The sequence below is a fragment of the Apaloderma vittatum genome, unplaced genomic scaffold (genome assembly GCF_000703405.1).
Source record: "Apaloderma vittatum isolate BGI_N311 unplaced genomic scaffold, ASM70340v1 scaffold12309, whole genome shotgun sequence".
In the NCBI taxonomy this organism is placed as follows: domain Eukaryota; kingdom Metazoa; phylum Chordata; class Aves; order Trogoniformes; family Trogonidae; genus Apaloderma; species Apaloderma vittatum.
This window is the reverse complement of record NW_009737719.1, coordinates 43,781-64,464: the sequence shown is the minus strand read 5'-3', so window position 1 is coordinate 64,464 and position 20,684 is coordinate 43,781. Positions and strand designations below refer to the sequence as shown.

At 38.5% G+C, this 20,684-nt stretch overlaps 1 protein-coding gene across 1 annotated transcript in view; it reads left to right on the top strand.

The window, feature by feature from the left end:
- The window catches only part of LOC104279939 (protein piccolo-like), a gene marked incomplete at both ends in the record, with an annotated part of 195,140 nt that overhangs the window by 136,371 nt on the left and 38,085 nt on the right, over positions 1-20,684 (top strand). The window contains 3 exon segments of the mRNA XM_009877407.1: positions 2,315-7,367; positions 7,741-9,108; positions 9,111-9,739. Of these exon segments, the coding sequence (XP_009875709.1) occupies positions 2,315-7,367; positions 7,741-9,108; positions 9,111-9,739 (7,050 nt within the window).

Genomic DNA, 20,684 nt, shown 5'->3' with positions numbered 1-20,684 from the left:
AATAGCAATCAATTGTCATAGGTGAGATTTGGGTCAGGGGCATGATGTTTCTGGGTGGAAAGATCCTTTGCTTTTGATGAAATGTGCATTTTTAAAAAACATAACCAGGTGAATTCCCCTTAAATGCTTTCTTCTTTAATAAAGGAATAAAAATGTAGATATAACATAAAACCTCTAAATTTTTAAACTATGCTTCATTGCTGACTTTTTATGAAGAGTATATTAAATTCTGTCATTAAGAGCCAGAGACCATCCAAGAGTACAATTTTCAGACTAGTAAGTGCTAAAGTATTTAAGTGGTGATGACTTCCCCAACTTGTGGGAGTATTATTGGTTTCTCCATATTTGTATATTAATCACAGCCTTATAGAGTTGTCCCTAGAAATATTTGTTTTCAAATTTGATTATTAATAGCCATGGATTTTGCTTTCGTATCAGATATTTGAGTTTATCATATTGCGTATTGGAAAGAGCAGATCTAGTTTATATTCAAAGTAGTATCTCATTTTGCAAAACATAGAATAAATCACTCCTATGAAATGGAGATTACTTTATAAAATATTAATTAGCAATTACTTTATTATTAATCTTCATATTAGTGTTTTAATGAAGGATTATGTGCATAGTGATATGTCTATAAGCAAGAACAGGTACTTTAAAATTAAATTAAATGAAACAAACTGATTGTATTTTTTAAAACTAAAATCACTGACAATAACAAATATTTAGTTTATGATATTTTGCTATTAAATATAACTTTAGCATGAGTAAACATTTCAAAATTCCCATAATTAATAGAAACTTAACATGAGTGTAAATATACTTTTAAATTATAATTAACCATTATCATAATTTTCTTAATATATTTATACCACACTATTTTTCTTTTCACTCAGCATATTGCCAAGGCAGTTGATAAATTAAAGCTTTAAATAAATGATTTTCTGTATTTCAGAAATCATTGACTTAGATTAGCAAAGCTGAAAAATATTAGCTACTTGTATTATTGAGGGCCATAACAAATATGAAATTCACATCGTATTATTAAGATCAGGAGACTTTGGAGTGCTGATTCTCAAATTGCTAGTGGAGGTGGGGACACTTAGTAAGATTTTCAGCCAAGATGTCAGCTAAGATGACCTGTCAGTTGGGGAGAGCTGTTTTGCTGGCTGAATTGTGAGGTACTTGTAACTAAGTATGGATGTCCTGGTCTGAAGACATTGTTATCCCTTGTTGTCCATGGACAACAGAGCATTTCAGAGTTGAGAGAAGCAGGAGGGAAATTCTGGTGTGGAAATATTTGCTGCAGGATATTTTGGGGGGTTTTTTTGTTGTTGTCTAAAGAAGGAGATAGAGATGCATGTCATTCTGAATGGTGTTGAAGGATCTGGAAGCTAGGAAAATGACTAAGGGTGTTTAATTAGGGATGGGAAGGAAAACTCTGGTTGTGATGCCCAGTCAGGTGTGCTTTCCTTGTTTGCTTACTTATTTCGCTTGCTCAGTAGCTGATGATCATGCTTTCCTCCCTGCAATTACAATTCCCTACCAGCAGCTTACCTCTGCATTACAAATTTACTGAGATTTTTTTTTTTTTAATGAGGTGCTCAGGAAATGTTTGTACAGTGCCAAAATGCAGATATGGGGACATTCCAACCTGCCTTAAGTCATGTTTCAATACTTCACATATTCTATTGCATGTTACAGTGTGTAAAACTTAAGTCAACAAAATGAAAACGTAGGTCCAAAAATTTGAGACTATTGAGATACAGCTAGACAAATATAAAAGATTAAATGGGAAAAGAAGGGAGCAGACCCCAAACACACTCCAGGCTGACATTTGGCAATCTATACTACTTTGTATCTAGAACTATGTAGGCAGTTTTGAAAAACAGGTAACCAAAATCTTCATTTAAATTAACCCCCAAACTACTTGTCCCATGCATATGTGAACAAATGATAAATTATCATTAGTAAGGGTTCTGAAAACAACTAAATACAGTATTTGTTTATATTGAAAAACAGAAGATCGTCTTACAACTAATAAAATCAGTTGCCAATGTGGACAGCTATGCAAAGCGTAGTTAGATGCAGTGCAAAAACTCAAAATTCGAGGAACTTCTTGCATTACTTTAATAGCTTTGAACAGCAAAATTAGTGTTCAGTCTTTTATGGTTTAATGTATTTCTCCTTGACATCATAATTTTTCATCTGAAGCATTAAATCATCTTTTAGAAAAAAAATCACATGTATTTAATTGCCTGGAGACATTAAGAATTTATAAATGTATACACACGCATATGTATTTATTTTTTAGGAAAAGGAGGATGACAAATCAGACACATCAAGCTCTCAGCAACAGAAAAGTCCACAAGGTTTGAGTGACACCGGGTATTCTTCTGATGGGATATCAAGTTCACTTGGTGAAATTCCAAGTCATATCCCCAATGATGAAAAGGATTTACGCAGAGAAACTAGTAAAAAAGACACTGTTTCACAAGAAAGTCCACCAAGCCCCTCAGATCTAGCTAAACTGGAAAGTACTGTACTGTCTATTTTGGAAGCTCAGGCAAGTACGCTTTCTGATGAAAAAGCTGCAAAAAGCAAAGAGCTTTATGAAATGTATGATGACCAGACAAAGGACCAACATAAATCAAAGCCTTTGCCAGTCACTCCAGAATCTTACAGTTCAGATGAGGAAGACTTAAAAGCTGTTCAAGAAGGTGAAAGAACCATTGCAGAAGATGGCAAAAGAAGTACTTCGTCCCAGGCAGACTACAAGGAACATGAACTAGGTGACATATCCGCAAGAAGACAACGTTATGATTCCGTGGAAGACAGCAGTGAGAGCGAAAACTCTCCTGTTCCAAGGAGAAAAAGAAGAGCTAGTGTTGGTTCTTCAAGCAGCGATGAGTATAAACAAGATGATAGTCAGGGATCAGGTGATGAGGAAGACTTCATTAGAAAACAGATTATAGAGATGAGTGCCGATGAAGATGCCTCAGGTTCTGAAGATGATGAATTCATTAGAAATCAACTCAAAGAGATCAGTGTAACTGAGGTCCAAAAGAAAGAAGAAGTGAAAAGCAAAACCAAAGGAACAGCTGGAAAACATAGAAGAATGGCACGGAAAAGTAGTGCAGGCTATGATGAGGATGCAGGAAGAAGACATTCATGGCACGATGATGATGATGAGGCTTTTGATGAAAGCCCAGAGCCAAAATACAGGGAAAGTAAAAGTCAAGACAGTGAAGAACTTGCGGTATCTGGAGGAGGAGGCCTGCGACGTTTCAAAACAATAGAATTAAATAGTACAATGACAAACAAGTACTCTGAACCATCTGAACAGCAGAAAGGTATTTTGTATTTTGATGAAGAGCCTGAACTAGAGATGGAGAGTCTTACAGATTCACCAGAAGATAGATCTAGAGGAGAAGGGTCTTCTAGTTTACATGCTTCTAGTTTCACACCAGGTACATCTCCTACTTCAGTGTCATCACTGGATGAAGATAGTGACAGCAGTCCTAGTCACAAAAAAATGGGAGGGGAGAGCAAACAACAGCGCAAAGCCAGACATCGGTCACATGGTCCTCTTCTTCCAACTATTGAAGATTCTTCAGAAGAAGAAGAACTACGGGAAGAGGAAGAACTGCTAAAGGAACAAGAGAAACAGCGTGAATTAGAACAGCAACAGAGAAAAAGTTCAAGCAAAAAATCTAAAAAAGACAAGGATGAACTAAGAGCTCAGAGGAGAAGGGAGCGTCCAAAGACTCCGCCAAGTAATCTTTCTCCCATTGAAGATGCATCTCCCACAGAAGAATTACGGCAGGCAGCAGAAATGGAAGAGCTGCACAGATCTTCTTGTTCTGAATATTCACCTAGTATTGAGTCAGATCTTGAAGGGTTTGAAATCAGTCCAGAAAAAATAATAGAAGTACAAAAAGTTTACAAATTGCCTACTGCTGTCTCTCTGTATTCGCCAACAGATGACCAACCAGTTGGAATCCCAAAAGAAGAAAGTGTTCCAAAGACATTGAAAAGTGCTGAAGAGGTATATGAGGAGATGATGCATAAGTCTCTTAAGTCCAAGTCATTTCAAATTGCGAATGAAAAAGATGAAGCATTTGAAAAAGAATCTTTATATGGTGGGATGCTAATAGAGGATTATATTTATGAATCTTTAGTAGAGGATTCTTACAATGGAACTATTGATACTAGTCTTGTAATGAGACAGGATGAGAGCAGTGAATATGTACAACAGAGGGTAAAAGAGAAGAAAGTAATAGCTTCAGAACAGATCTATGAAGAACCACATAAAATTACTGATCTAGAGAAAGACTACTATAGTGTTGAGACTTTACATTCTATTGTGCCTCAAGAAGATATTGTTTCTAGTTCTTACATTATCCCAGAAAGTCATGAAATAGTTGTATTAGACAGCACAGTAACTTCCACCACTGAGGAAAAGCAGTTGTTAGATGCAGAAGCTGCTTATGAAGAGCTAATGAAAAGACAAAGAACGCAGCTAACCCCTGGGTCCAGTCCAACACAACCAACTTCAGATTTCGTTCCCACATCTGATACAAAGGTATCTAGTGTTGGAGAGGTAGCGGATAGCACATCTTTAACTTCAAGCACTACTTCAGCAATCTCAGATGTATCACCTGTCAGTAGCACACTACTTTCTATTCCAGATGTTAAAATAACACAGCACTTTACAGCAGAGGAAATTGAAGATGAATACTTAACAGATTATGCCAGAGAAATTCAAGAAATAATTTCTCATGAAACATCAATATTGACATACTCTGAGACATCAGAAGGTGCTGCATCAGTTTTACCTTCTGACACAGCTTCTTTAACATCATCTACATCTTCTGTTTGTACCACAGACAGTTCATCACCTGTAGATAGTGCAACCACAGGTTATGTAGATACAGCTGATGCAGTAAGTAAACTAGCAGATTCTGAAGCTGTCAGGATAATAACCCAAGTTCCCTTAACATCTGCAAAAGAGTACTCCGAAGTAAGCATACCTTATGAATCTATTGATGGAGCTACTGAAAAGTCTTCTATAGCATCAGATATGGAAAGCATGGATCAGACTGCAGTCTGTTTGCCTGAAACAACACCTTCAGTAGTGACAACTACAGTTATAAAACCCAAGCAATATGCAACTGATACTGTTACCTTTGATACCTCCAAAGCAGAAAAGGAAGCAGCTAGAAAAATGAAAAGTACAGTGGAGGCTGGCATTGTTGAAGTTCATCATGAAGATGCACACAAAGAATTGGGTGTTGCTATGGCTGGGGTTAGTTTGACTAGTGTTACATCTGAGCAACCACCTGTTTGTGTAGCATCAGTACCAGTTACAGAGCCTGCATCAGAAACATCTTCTGTACCTGCTCCCAGCGTTGTAAGTAAGAGTGTGCCTTCCTCAGCCCCTGCTGTAACATCCAAAGTATTCTCGCTTTTTAGAAGCTCTTCTTTGGATTCTCCAGCACAACCTTCTCCACCCCCACCTCCTCCTCCTCCACCACCTCCTCCACCACCATTACCTCCACCTATTTTACCCAAGCCAGCTATCTATCCCAGAAAGAAGTCACAGATTAAGACTCCAGCAGCAACAGCTCCCACAGTGTTACCTTCAGTCACAAGTGTTCCAGCACTGGAGTCCACAGCTGTATTAAAGAATCATGTGGTACCTATCGCAAAAGCATACACCCCAACACCACCTCCTGTACCACCCAAACCATCCTCCATTCCAGCAGGGCTTGTTTTCAGTCACAGGCCTGCTGAAGTAGCTAAACCTCCAATTGCCCCTAAACCAGCAGTTCCTCCCCTCCCACTAGCTGTTCACAAGCCAGCAGAAACACAGCCCAAACCAATAGGTTTGTCGTTGACTTCGAGTATGACCCTGAATTTGGTCCCTGCAACTGAATACAAAATAGCGTCTCCCACTTCCCCTTTGTCTCCACACTCTAACAAATCTTCACCAAGGTTGACAAAACCCTCACAGGAAACCTATGTTGTCATCACATTGCCATCTGAGCCTGGAACTCCCACAGAAGCTATAACTAGTCAGGCTGTTACCAGCTGGCCTTTGGAAGCACCTTCTAAAGAACAGATTCCCCAGGCTTTGCAACCAATTTTTACTCCATCCATGAAACCCGTGGAAATTCCAAGTACGGCAGATCAGACTATGTATATTTCAGGTGCTTTGCAAGCTATTCCTGTCACAACACAAACAACTTTTGAAAAAATAGCTAGTTCAAAATCAGAAGTAGTAACGACAGAGGTAGCGAAGACCACAGTGTCTGTGGTTAAGGGCCCAGTGCCTGGTTTTGGTTTAGGTAGTGTCGCTATCACTATACCCCCAGAGCCACTACATATAGTAGATCAGCCCAGGTATAGAGAGAATGGAAGATTCCATCCTTTGGGAGATGTCATAGATCTTCGCACTTTAACTAAGATGAATATTGAAATGAGAGACAGCTGTATGGATCTATCTGCTGTTTCCATGGACCTGAGGAGGCAAATGCCAACAAGTGATACGTGTGGGCGGCCAGTAAGTACTGTGCAGCCAGCTATAATAAATCTTAGCACTGCGTGTATTGCTGATCCTTCTCTGTCTGTAGTCACTGAGACGGTAACTGTAATGACCTGCACGACCACTGTAAGCTACAGTGCCAGTACAGACAGCTTTGTGGATCTGGGACATGCGATGACAACGCCGCTTCAGCTAACAACATCAAAACATTTTGAGCCTACATACAGAGTAACAAGCAGCCATGCATTCTCTGCAGGTAGAGATGAAGTGCCAATAAATTTATCCCTAGGTACTTCAACACACGCGGTGACATGGGCCACTACAAAACCTGTTACTGTGCCACCTGTTGGTGTTACAAATGGTTGGACTGATCTCTCCGCTTCTCTGGAGCCGGTGGAGAGTGGAGCAGTTGACCTTAGCACTACAAAATCCCACAGGACAGTAGTAACAATGGATGAAACTACTTCAGGTATCATAACAACAGTAATAGAAGATGATGAAAAGCCTGTGGATCTGACTGCAGGGAGAAGAGCTGTCTGCTGTGATATGGTTTATAAACTGCCGTTTGGTAGGAGTTGTACAGCACAGCAGCCCCCAGCTACACTTCCTGAAGATCGCTTTGGTTACAGAGATGACCATTATCAGTATGATCGTTCAGGATCATATGGCTACCGAGGAATGGGAGGTATGAAACCATCTATGTCTGACACAAATTTATCGGAAGCTGGACTGTTTGCATACAAAAGCAAGAATAGCTTTGATTATCGAGTTGGGGCAACTGATGCAGCAGTAGATCTTACTTCTGGAAGAGTTACTACAGGTCAGTATGACGCAGCAGCAGATCTTTCTTTGAAATATAATTTTGATGTTCTTCACCTCATTTCAGGATGATTTTTTCATTATTTTTCCCCTCTTTCTGTTGTTTTGTTTTCTTTTGGACAGTGTGACCAATTATTCTGGATTACACGTGTGTTCATTTCTTCATTTTACGTATGTGTTTTGCACAGAGGTGCCTGCATGTGCCTGCATGTTCAGAAATGCTCTTTCCTTCACATCTAAAGTAGATCATTAACCTGAAGATTTGCATGCAGTTTCCCCTTCCCATTTAATTCATCAAGATGAGATGGCTTTCAGAATCCGCAAAGCAGCATTCTTTTGTGGGACTGGACTGTAACTTTGCCCTGTAATTTCAGGTGAGGTTATGGATTACTCAAGCAAGACTACTGGTCCTTATCCAGAGACTCGTCAGGTGATTTCTGGCATCGGACTCAGTACACCACAGTATTCCCAAGCAAGAATGGTATCATCTCTGGGTTCCCAGTTTGGTGTTGGAAGTGTATTAAGATCATCCAATGGTGTTGTTTATTCTTCAGTAGCAACTCCAATCCCATCCACATTTGCCATCACTACACAACCCGGTTCTATTTTCAGTACAACTGTCAGAGATTTACCTACTTTCCAAACAATTGACACGGTGCCCTCTTTATCAACTTTGCAACAGAGTCAACCACTGCCGAGATCATACAGTTTCTTGACAACAGTGGCAGCTGAAAAAGATAGTGCAATTACTGCCATTGATATGGAGACAGGCTTACCACCTCTTAGTATGGAAACTATTACCACTGAGCCAACCACCTTGATACCTGCTTTAACTACAGCATCTGAAGTTTATACAGATGTAATTGAAGATGAGGTTGCCCTTCTCATTGCTCCTGAAGAAGACAAACAGCAGCAGCTTGATTTGGAGCGTGAACTTCTTGAGCTGGAGAAAATTAAGCAGCAGCGCTTTGCCGAAGAGCTGGAATGGGAACGTCAGGAAATTCAAAGATTTAGGGAACAAGAAAAGTTTATGGTGCAAAAAAAGCTTGAGGAGTTGCAATCCATGAAACATCATCTCTTGTTTCAGCAAGAGGAGGAACGACAAGCTCAGTTCATGATGAGGCAAGAGACATTAGCCCAACAACAGTTGCAGCTTGAACAATTCCAACAACTTCAACAACAACTCCATCAACAGTTAGAGGAGCAAAAAATTCGTCAAATATATCAGTATGGTTATGACCCTTCAGGAACTGGCTCACCACAAACTACCACAGAACAAACACTTTTGGAAGGACAGTATGCAGCCACAGAAAATGGCCAATTTTGGCCCACAGATGATGCAACCACTACAGCTTCAGGAGTGCTGGGTATTGAAATCCCACAAAGCCAAACATGGTATACAGTTCAGTCTGATGGCCTCACCCAGTACATACCTAGGTCTGGTATCCTAAGCTCTGTTTCAGAAATGTCTCTTAAGGATATTGATGTTAGAGAGGAGAAGCAATTGAAAAAGAGAAGTTCTATGCCAAAATTACGTGGTCCATATGAACAGCTTGAGGAGACCCTAGAAGAAGAGCCTCGGTGTTTCAAAAAGATAGTGGACAGCGGAGTACAAACTGATGATGAAGATGGGACAGATAGAGGTTACACAAACAGGAGACGGAGAAGTAAAAAGAGCGTTGATACAAGTGTTCAGACGGATGATGAAGATCAAGATGAATGGGATCTTTCTAGCAGATCAAGTGGAAATACAGTGAGAGTACCACTGAGGCAGACAAAGCTAAACAGTTCTCCAAAGTATCTAGTATTGCAGTTCAGACAGTGGCAGAGATTTCAGTACAAACGGAACCTGTAGGAACAATAAGAACACCTTCAATCAGGGCACGATTAGATGCTAAGGTTGAAATCATAAAGCACATTTCAGCTCCAGAAAAGACATATAAAGGAGAAAGTTTGGGATGTCAAACAGAGACAGAGTCAGATACTCAAAGTCCTCCTTATCTGTCAGCTTCATCTCCTCAGAAAGATAAAAAACGCCCAACACCGTTAGAGATAGGATATTCATCCCACCTTCGTCCAGACTCCACATTGCAGGTAGTCCCTTCCCCTCCCAAATCTCCCAAAGTTCTCTATTCACCCATTTCACCTGTTTCACCAAGCAAAGTTATAGAGTCAGCATTTGTACCCTATGAAAAACCCATCAGTGATGACATCAGCCCTCAGAAGATGCTGCATGCTGACATTGCCAAGCTTCCTCCATCAAGCCCAAAGGCAGCAAAGATGATGCAACGCTCTATGTCTGATCCTAAGCCCCTGAGTCCCACAGCAGAAGACAGTTCCAGAGCTCAGTTTCAGTACACTGAGGGTTTCATGGTAAGCAGTATTTGCTTTCTTTTTTTCTTTTTTTTATTATGCAGTTTTTCAGCTATCGGTACACCATGAGGGCTGACACACTCATTCACAATTCCTGTGTGTTTAGCCTTTTTGCACACCTTGCTGAAAAGTCCTGAGGAGTGTTTGCTGTCTCGAGCAATGGTTATTTGTTCCATTGCTTTGCCTGGAAAGAGAGGAATCCATAGTACACTCTTAGTAAGATTCAGAAAAAAAAACATAACAAATTCTTGTTCAGAATTTGGAAGGCATTTTATGTTTTACGTGGCAATTAATTGCCAGTATAGCAGTTTTCACCAATTGTTCAGAAAATGAAAAGCATTATCTTCCTTGTGCACTGAGCGCTTGTGGCACAGTGTTTAGTGCATTTACCTTGAAATTCCTGCACGTGTCTTTTGAGGGGCACCTTAGTCGCTTGTCCTTTTTGACCCTCCTGAGGATCTTGACCATTTGTGATTCTTGGAAAATCTCCCTGAGACCAAAAGGTCTTATATCACAGTTCCATTTTTCTTTTGTTTGTTTTCAATAAGGAGGATTATTAATAAGTTTTGCAAGTGTTGAGGCCTGTTTCTTCTGTTTCTTATGGGTTCACAGGAGGCAATTTTGAATAAGACTGAGTTGCCGTTTGAGCTTTTTAGCAATTTTAATATTTTATATTCAGTTATCAGTGAATACGAGTGATTAGTACATGCTGGATAGAAACAAAGAGAGTTTGTTCGCTATGTTTACTGTGGCTTTCAAATATAAATTATCTGGTTATACCTTACAAGACTCCCACTATAAGCAGTTCTGTAGCTTCACATATTTGTATGACTATTAAATGCTTCCTATGGAAGCACTAGGAAACCATACTTGGAAGTTTGAAGGGAAAACTGTAGTCATGGCATTGATACTCCACATCAACATCATTCCCTAATGCAGGATTAGCACAGTGAGGGAAACTAGCACAGGCATTAAAGTTTCATGTAGAGGGTTTGGAGTAGCATCTTGAAAAACATTGCTCATGAATGAGAAAGTGTTGGGTTCTGCTACATGTTGGAGAGCAGGTATAACACTGTAAAATAACAGTGTATCAAAACTATTACTTAAGACAAATTATTCAGTTATTTCATAGGTATATATATATTTGATATGAATTGTGTACTTTGTATGATGGACAATAAATTCTTTAGACAGCTGATTATTTAAAGCCTTTACAGCTGATTATTTAAAGGCTTTACAATACAGTCTGAACACATACAGTATTCATTAATGAGACATGGAAATAAAGGGCTTGTACATCACTGTTTATTTTTTACCCACACATTTACTACCATTTTTCCTTAAGCCCAAGCAGTAATGAGCTATATTGTTCATGAGCAAGCAGCCATCAAATAGCCACTAGCCCATGTCTCAAAGTGCTTACAGTCTAAATAAAGCGGTGGACATTTTTATGGCATGTGAGGTGCAAGTAGATGAGTGCGAGGAAAGTAAAAAATTTCCATGAATAAAAAGTCAGCTGCACTATCTGTGTCATTGTGGCCTATGGTGACGAAGCTGCTTTCTAAACCTCCCATGACCATCACGGCTCCTTTCAGCTCTGATGTTAAGCGTTATCTGTTATACCCTCACAGATGTATGACCAAAAAGAAAATATTTAGAGTGACACTTGCAAAAAGTATTCTAATGACCTTATCAACATCTGGAAATATGGGTATAATATGTTTTTGCAGTCTCTATATCAGTTTTAGTTCTCAATCATTCAGTCTAGTTGTGTTGTGAAGGAGAGATCTGCAGTATAAGATCTGAATGCTCTCCTAGTTTACCTGGAGTATTCTCTCCAGCGTATCTATATTTGTTTTATACCAACTGAGAACCTGGGTTTAGGACTGTAGCATCTTGGACGCACAGGAAAGAGAGGACAGTAATTTATTCTTTTGTACCTTTTGTCACACTAGAAAGTTCTTCCTGAAAGTTAGCAAAGTGTCACTGCTGGCAAAGCATAAACCTTGTTGACTTTTTTCAGCTTTAGAAGTGTGTTACTATAGCACTGCATCATTGTTATACTTGAGTTTAAATACATGATTGCTTTTTTGGATTATACTGCTAAGTTTGAAAGTAAGATTTTTGCTCAACTTTAAAATATTCTTTTACACTGGAGCTGTTCTTTCATTCTTTCATTCTTCAGTGCCCACAACAGCTGAAGTCCTTGTCTCTTAATTCTCTGTGGATGCCTTTTGTGCCTCCTGACCGGAGAGCTCCTAATTGCCTAATTATAAAAGGAGAAAGATAGAAGGAATCAGTTATGTCATTCAAAACTGCAATGTTAAGTGCAGAAGAACTTGTGAAACAGCTCACTCTGGAAAAGAGAATTTACTAGAGATGAACATAAAAGAAAAAAATGGAAATGAAAGTTTGATCTTTCACTGCCCTAGGGAAATGGAGTGTGTATATATGCATATTTTTTGCATGGATAAGCATCTCATCACCTTTTTAATAGTTCTTGTTTCAGGGTTATGTCTTTGTCTGCATACATAAACATTACAGGTGAACGAGGTTCATGTATATATTCCACAGGCTTCTTTTTATGACATTTTTTCAAAAAAGGTGATCTTTATGCAATCAGAACTAAAAGAGTAAGAATAATATTTGTCTCTTTCTAAGCATTACAGTGAAATGCTATTGTCCTTCAGCAGTCCACATAATTCATAATTCAATTTCATAATCCATGTACTTCTTCCATTGAAAAACATATTTATTACAATATTTAGAGAAAAAATATTAAATTATTTCTCTATGTTTTATAACTGCTGGTTCAACTATAATTTTATTCTTTAATATACTTTTCATAGAAAATTATTGCAAAGTTTTGTCTAATCTAGTATAAGTGAAAGGCTGAAAAGTAACCTGAAAGTTAATCACATGATAGTACATATCCAGAGAATATTGCTTTCAGTGATGTCGCATTTAATTTTCAGTAACAATTTATGTTTACATTACATTTTCTTTACTGTCTATCATAGTCATTGCCTCTATATAAACACTTGAGTGAACATAGATGATGGCTCCCTGTTAATCCAAGGGAATCATAGAATCACAGAATCACAGAAACACAGAATGGCTTAGGTGGGAGAGTGCCTTAGAGATCATCTAATCCAACCTACCTGCATGGGCAGGGATGCCTCCCAACTAGATCAGGTTGCTCAAGGCCTCATCCAACCTGGCCTTGAACATCTTCAGGGAGGGGGCATCCATGACATCTCTGGGCAATTTATTACAGAGTCTTGCCACCCTCATACTGAAGAATTTCTCCCTAAGATCAAATCTAAACCTATTCTCCTTCAATTTAAATCCATTTCCCCTTGTCCTATCAGTGGACACTCTTGTAAAAAGTCTGTCTCCAGCCTTCCTGTAGGTTCCCTTCAGGTACTGGAAGGCAATTATAAGGTGCCCCCTGGAGTCTTCTCTTTTCCAGGCTGAACAGTCCCAGCTCCTGCAGCCTGTCCTCGTAGCAGAGGAAAAGTATTGTTTTCCGGTTTGTGCCCGTTGGTAGTTCTTTTCCACTGTACATTTCTATGGCATATATTCGTAATCAAGTGTAGCTGTGTCAAGGAAAAATTGTGAGCTATAGGTTGCCAGCACCAAAAAGAGGTGTGGAAGCCACCCACCTGGAATGGATACTTTGCAAAAATGCCTAATCTTCCTTTTTTTGTGAGATTTGTGCCACTTGACCTCCCAGTTGCAATGAGCTCCCCAACACTCACTTTGATAGCCTGCTCCACAGTCCAGCATGGTGGGATTCCATGGAGTGCAAAGCCTTAACAGTGGTTTCCAGGAAGGCACTGAGAAGTGTTAGTAGAGTTTGGCAGTAGAGATTGAAATTCGTCCATTCATCAGCAACAAAAAAATTGTGAGTATCTGTCTAGTTTAATAAAGTAATAGCTTTACACCAGTGTGTCACAGAATCAAGTCACATGCCAGTCACAGTCACTTGCATACATTGCATATGTGTAATCAAAGATGGAAGTTATCTTCCTTTTGCCTTTGGATGCAAAATGTCTGCTCAACTAAACTGAAGCAAATTGCAGAAGATCTTGCACATGAACCGTCACACATCTACAGCAAAGCAGTGCGTAAAGACCCAGGAGAAGTGTTTGTATTAGTGAAGCTAATGCAAAGACACATCTGTCAACAGCCTGTCAGCTTCAGGGTGGAAATAGTGCATTTAGGCTTCAACACTTAGAACAACTTCTATCAATCTGCTTATTAACTTATTAACATCAAATTTTTCATCTGATGTTAGTTGCTGCAATTGTAAGGCAAATATAATTCAAAACAGTAGACTACAGTAAAAAAGATTGTTATTTCAAGCAAAATCCCAAAAGATTGTTTCTTTATTTTAGTAAGAATTGCAGGACTTCATGTGTTGCTGTAGTAAGAGCAGAAGTGATTTTACACTGATTTTAAAAGTGAAAATTTCCTTAAATTACATAAATTTAGAAGTAATGAAAGCAAAGCACATTAATATGTGTTTTTTCTTCTATGCTACTCTAAAGTTTTAAACTTGAAAACTGCAGATTAAGACTTTGCTGTGTCAGACATACTGTGTATCTGGACACGGAAGAAGGGAAACAGGATAGTTACTCCCTGTAGGATTAAAACCTTCCATATATCATATCCATAGTGCTTTGCTTGTTTATTCAGGACTAAGCCGGTCACCAGAGTGGTATGACAGTGAGGAATGTTCTCTTTGGTCAATGAATAAGAGATAAACCTAGAATTAAGAGAATTACCTAGTTTGGGGTTAGATATTTCTGTTTGTTTATCTTACTCAGAAGCAGGGAGTAGGTTCTTTCTTAGTGTCGTGCCAGAATTTCATGTGACAGGTTACTGCTATTTTTGGAGCACAAGACATTGGTGTTTCTCTTAGTTTCTTGTTGTCTGGGCCTAATTCCAGGCAAGTGGGTTGATAATTTTTTATAGCTCTTACAGTAATTGTAAAATACAAGTATTTTGTGGTCTAAGAAATAGGTGGTCATATGTTTGTAACTGCAAAAGGCTTAGCTCAGTGACTTTAAGTTGCCATTTTCATCCCTAGAACTGGTCCAGAAAAACAGAAATAACATTTTGTTTTCTGCAAAGGTTGTATTTCAATATAAAAGAACCATTACCTCCTGCAGAAGTAGCTGCTATTTGGGTTTAAGTATTGAGTATTGAGTGAGGAATCATCATTGGTAGTATGATTTTAGAGTAAACTAGATGAAGGTTCTTTTTTTCCTGTGCTTCTAAGTGATGGCTGTGGACTGGGATGTAACGAGACTCTTCAGGCACTGGTGACAATCACTCTTGAAGAACAGGCTGGGAGTGGCCTGATTTACACGACTCGTATGGTTTGCATGCAAGTTATGAACTGCCTACATGGAGCTGCCTCATGGTGTGTTACCACACTTAGGAACAGGCTAAAGTCTCCAGGTCTGATGGGACACAGGTTCCTGCATCCCTGAAGAGTCCCCTGCAGCTGCATATGAGGCTGGTGCATTGCTTGTGGACAGGAAATCTTTCTGAGATTGTATTTAGGCCGCCAAAGCAGAGAAGATGTAGATGTACCTGCAGAGTTCCTTTTGTGCTTGAGTAGCAGGTCACACACCTTTTTGTGTATTTCAAACAAATTCCCTGGAAACTGAGTTGAAAAGTGGAATTCACTTATATCTAGAAACACTTCTAGACAATCTTATCCCTGTGTAAATAATAAAATAGAATTTCATAGAATCATAGAATGTGTTGGATTGCAGGGGACCTTTAAAGGTCATCTAGCCCAACCCCCCTGCAGTGAGCAGAGACATCTTTAACTAGATCAGGTTGCTCAGAGCCCCATCAAGCCTGACCTTGAATGTTTCCAGGGATGGGGCCTTCACCACCTCTCCGTGCAACCTGTTCCAATGTCCCCCATTTTCTCCTTTAGCTATGTGATTTTAGCTAGATTTAAGATTGTTTTTTCCACTAATGGTCTGAATTATTTGCAGTTTAATTCCTGTTAACATTCCGAGCTACTATTTTCTATGCTGCATTTGAAATCCTTTGGAATAGCATTTATGTAACTCATGTGATGCATCTTTTTTCCATCTGTCAGATCTTCAAAACAGAAAGACTACCTCATATTTGGTCAACATATCATATAAACATTATTTTCTAAAGCATGTTTAACTGGGTCAGTCTGTCTTCCTGAGACTTTTAAGTTAGTTGATTTCACACCTTCTCTATTCATCCAAGGGACATTCATGCATAGTAGAAAATTATTATGGTATCCACTTTAGCTTTTCAAAGAGGATCCTTAACAATCTTTTATAAAGCATAGATTTATTACTGAGTTGACAAAGAGCCTAGGTTTTCTGTCACTTGGGCCTTTTCTCACTTGCTGTCAGCTTATCCATCTTCCTCTTAAGCCAGCTCTAAAAGACACATTAAAAAAAAAAAGTCTTTGGCCACAAATCCATCGCTCATTCTTTTATCTCCCATGAAAGATGAAGAATCAAGGTACAGTAATACCTTTCTACTCATTTCCAATTCACTTGATTATCTTGGTTTTCCGTTTTAGGAATACTCTGTGTTTCAGGTGTGCAAAGAGGCCAATATCATGTTCCCTGCTTTAAAATAATAAATACAGTGCACCAATATATCCAGCAGAACCAAGCAGGCACAGATGAATGACAGAGGGACATGTATCGACCAGCAAGTTTTTAGCCTATTTCAGCTGTTTTGCCTCAGATTTTCATCTCCTATCAAGACATGGAGTACTGTAATTAATCTGAATAAGTATGAGGAGGGTAAATTTTCCACTAGCACGATTCCCTAACTGAACTCAGAAGAGAGTTTCTTTCACATATTCTCCTAATAAGTTTGGCTTACGGCATTTTATTCTGTCCACTCTTTTATAAGCAGCTGAGACTGAAGCACAGAAAAGTTGTACTGTACTGAGTAAATGAACACATATTCTCCAAAAGGTGCAGAACACCAGTATCTGTAAAATCTTCACTACAAAGGAAGCATTGACTGTGCTATGTTAGCAAGTTGTTTGGTTCAATAAAAGCAGAACGGAAGATAAAAGTAGCTGATGCTAAAATTTCATCAAGTGTACAGTGTTGTCCAAAAGGAGCCACTCATTGGTTTGGACTTATTTTCCCTATTGGGATTTGAGCACATTTGGGAGTCTCTTAGGACAGAGCATCCTATTTAGTTTTCTCCAGAAGGAAGCTGACTTGCATACATGAAGACCTCTCTGCAAACAGAAGTAAGGTGCACTAACTAGGATAAAAAACAATTTGTTCTTGTCAAAGTAGTCCAAACTTCATCTCACAAAAAATACTTTAATTCCACCACTTTTCCCCATCATTTTATTAAAATATTTTTGAGTTGCAAAATATTGTCTTGATCAGCCAAATGTGATTAAATGTTGCTTGGAAGTGATCCAAGGCTGGCAAAAATCCATGATAGCTCATATGTCCTGTATGACGATTGCTAAAAAAACCACAGTACATCCAAACCTTATGATCAGATATTATTAAATACAACAAAATATTCAGAACAGCAAAAAGATGTCTCGTATGCATCTTCATCCTCCACTGTGTAAATGGTTACCTTTCCTCTGCATATGAGGCCTCTGGAAGCTCCTTTAACACAAAGCAGTGCATTTAAAATTGTCTCTGTTGTTTTGTTTTGTTTTGTGGTTGTTGTTTTTTTTGTTGGTTTTTTTTTTTTAGAGACAATTCAGGGTATGCAGCATTGAGATAATTACTCTGTACAATCAATTCCTTAGAATTTAAAGGAGAGAGGCATGTCCATTAAATTCCGATACCTAAGCATACTTTCTCCAGGGACATGAGTTTATTTTTAGTGTTTGAACTACTAAAATTTTAAAACCCCACATTTCCCCTGGAAGAAAAATGTGAAAAATACCTGCAGAGCTAGATGTACACCATATGATCACCCCAAAAAAGTATAAGCCAGATTTTTTCATGCTATCAATGTTTCAAATTGCATTGTGGGCTAATAACACCCAACAGGGGGTTTGGTTTTGGGGTTTTTTTTTTGTATTAATAAGACTTGCCTATGTTAGAACTAAATTTTTTCTCATTTCTGAACTGCAAAATCTTTCTAGTCAGGCATTTGTTTTCTGAATCAGTGATTTTATATTAAAACCAATTTGTTAAGATAAAGAGCTGTGTTTACGGTTATAAACTAGGTGTAGGCATATGGGTTTACTTATTGATGCTGCAAAATATAAATAGTATGAAATATTGAGAAAAAATGATCTTTTCTACTACTTTAACTTATTATTCCAGCATAACACTAAAATATTTGCAATTACTATTTTTTAGTGAAACTTTACTTTCCATCTGTCGGCTGGAAATAGCTATCCAGTCAAATTGATCACTGTCAAACTGGAATGCAGTTTTAAGTGAGTGAAACAAAGATTTGTCATGGTCTTGACCATTTAATAATTCAGTTGCAATTTAGAGTATGGAGAAAGCACTCATATAGCATTAGCAGATCAATATAGGAAACACAGTTACTTTGGAAAGCAGAACTGACATTCAGAGTAATGTTCCAAAATCAAATTCATTAATGATACAGACACTGCAGGTATAAAGCAAAACTAAGCAAATAGAAATATAGCTGTTCAGGCAGTAGCAGTACTGTTCAGGTGTAGTACCAAAAGTTCAGACTCAATATGACTTAAAAATACAAAGTGCTTACAAGAAGGGTAGTAGTGTTCTTGGGAAATGCTGACAACTTGTACATATGGTAAGGTATGTGTTGTAATTGTTCTGCCCTGCTCAGTGGTTGATGAGACTTCAGCTGTAATACTACATGCAGTTTAGGTCAGCTCCACTTAAGAGTTAGTGAGGCTGAAATGATTCGAAGTTGAGCAAAAGAGAAAACATAAACGATTTAGGCAGCAAGACACCAATTGAAAGGCTGAAGGGTCTGGCTGTGCTGCTCTAGAAAGAAGAAAGTTGGACAAGATAACAGTCTTTTCCTGTGTTAAACGTTGTAAACAGGACAGCTACAAACCACTCCTCACATTCAAAAAAGATGGTTTATCTCAATTTGTGGCTTGGGATATTTCGTAGATATAAACAAAAACTTTATAACTGCAGTAGCATAAATGTCTTAGGATCAATATACTTTACTGAAACTGTGTTATATCTGAGTATTTGGAATAACATGAAGGGATAGGTAGCTGGCATGACTTACTTACTGTCCAAGTCAAGGATATCTTAAACAGTATGAGCAATAGCATTGCCTTTAGAAAATGAATTCTAAAATTAAACACAACTTTCTTTCATATTCATGGCTCTTCTTTCACATTATCATCCACATAGTTGCTGTCAGTTTTTATTGATCCGGAATTTGTCACAGACTACTAGAGCAAATTAACCACTGAGACCAAAGAGGGTTCTATAATCACAGAATTGCAGAGTGTTAGGCATTGGAAGGGACCTTGGAAGATCGTCTAGTCCAACCCCACTGCCAGAGCAGGATCACTTGAGTAGGTCACACGGGAACATGTTTTGAATGTCTCCAGAGGAGGAGACTCTCTGGATATCCTGTTCCAGTGCTTTGTCACACTCACAGGGAGAAAGTTTTTCCTCATGTTTTTGAGTGACTTTGGTGATACAGTCCTCATTTAAAAGATAGGAAGCTGAGACAAAGAAAATAGGTCCATAATCAAATAGCCTAAATGCCACCTGTTTTGTTCCTTCTGTCCATTAGGTGAAGTGACATTTATTCCCCATTTTACTTTCTTCTCTTTGCTTTTCTCTTCAGCAATCTAGAGAGGCCTAACATCTACTTTGACTGACACAAGGACTTAGGCTGCCTAATTAAGATACGAAGGTTTGGAAGGATCATGTTTAGTGTTATATATTGGTGGTGTAAAGTTACAGCTGACCTTATCACTGTTAATTACTGTTACAGTCTGCTGGCAGAAGTATTCTAGGGGAAGAATTCTACTTATTTGGTATTTAAAATATGATTAGGCCCACCCATTTCTCGATTGACTACAAAGAGATTCTAGATGGCTGAAGCTGCTTTTGGTCAGATGAATCCCATGGTCTCTTGAAAAGCCTGTCTTCGGAATCTTCTGTGTACTTATTTCCTGCTTTTTCTCTTGTTAGAAAGAGTGGATCATTTGCTCATGTACTAGTTACCTTTTATCAATTCTACACAGCTGTGATTCAGTTAAAATAATTTAAGGGATTATAAATTGTTTTCTAGGTACCAGAGCTCAATTAAAAAAATAAAATAAAATATTCGTTTAGTTCACTGAAATGTCATTTAAAAATAAAAAAAGTCATTCCAATGGTTTCTAGTTTCTCCCAGCATGCTTTTAAGCTGAATGGCTATTGACAAATGGGCATCATAGTACAGACAAATCTCTCTCATTTACAGAACAAGGTTGGCTTTCTTGACACCAGTTCAGACTTCCAGAAGCTATCCTGTCAACAGTTCTCAAATGTGATCTGGAGAAACTAAGATAGTTTTACCCTCATGCTTATCTTCTCTGTTCAGTTTCCCCAAATAATTTCCAGCTTTGTTACCAAGAAGGAATTGAACGCTGGCAAACTTTTTCAGAAACTCAAAATAGTGATTTACCTCCCACCATGTTCAGCTCAGGGATTGGGATCCATAATGGGTAATGATGTGGTAAATGCTGACAGTCTCTGCATTTAGAATAAAGATAGGAGAGAGGAGTTAAGAGTAGCCAGTTTCTCAGTGCTTTAATGCCTAAGTCAGCCATTTAAAAACTGCGAATACAAGGGTAAGTCTGAAACATCATCACAGGATATGGCTTAGACATCTCTCTGAAATTGATGCAGAGCCTGAAATTTCTCTCTTCATATTCCTGCTCTCACTCTGTATAAGACTACAGAGGAATCCTGCCTTT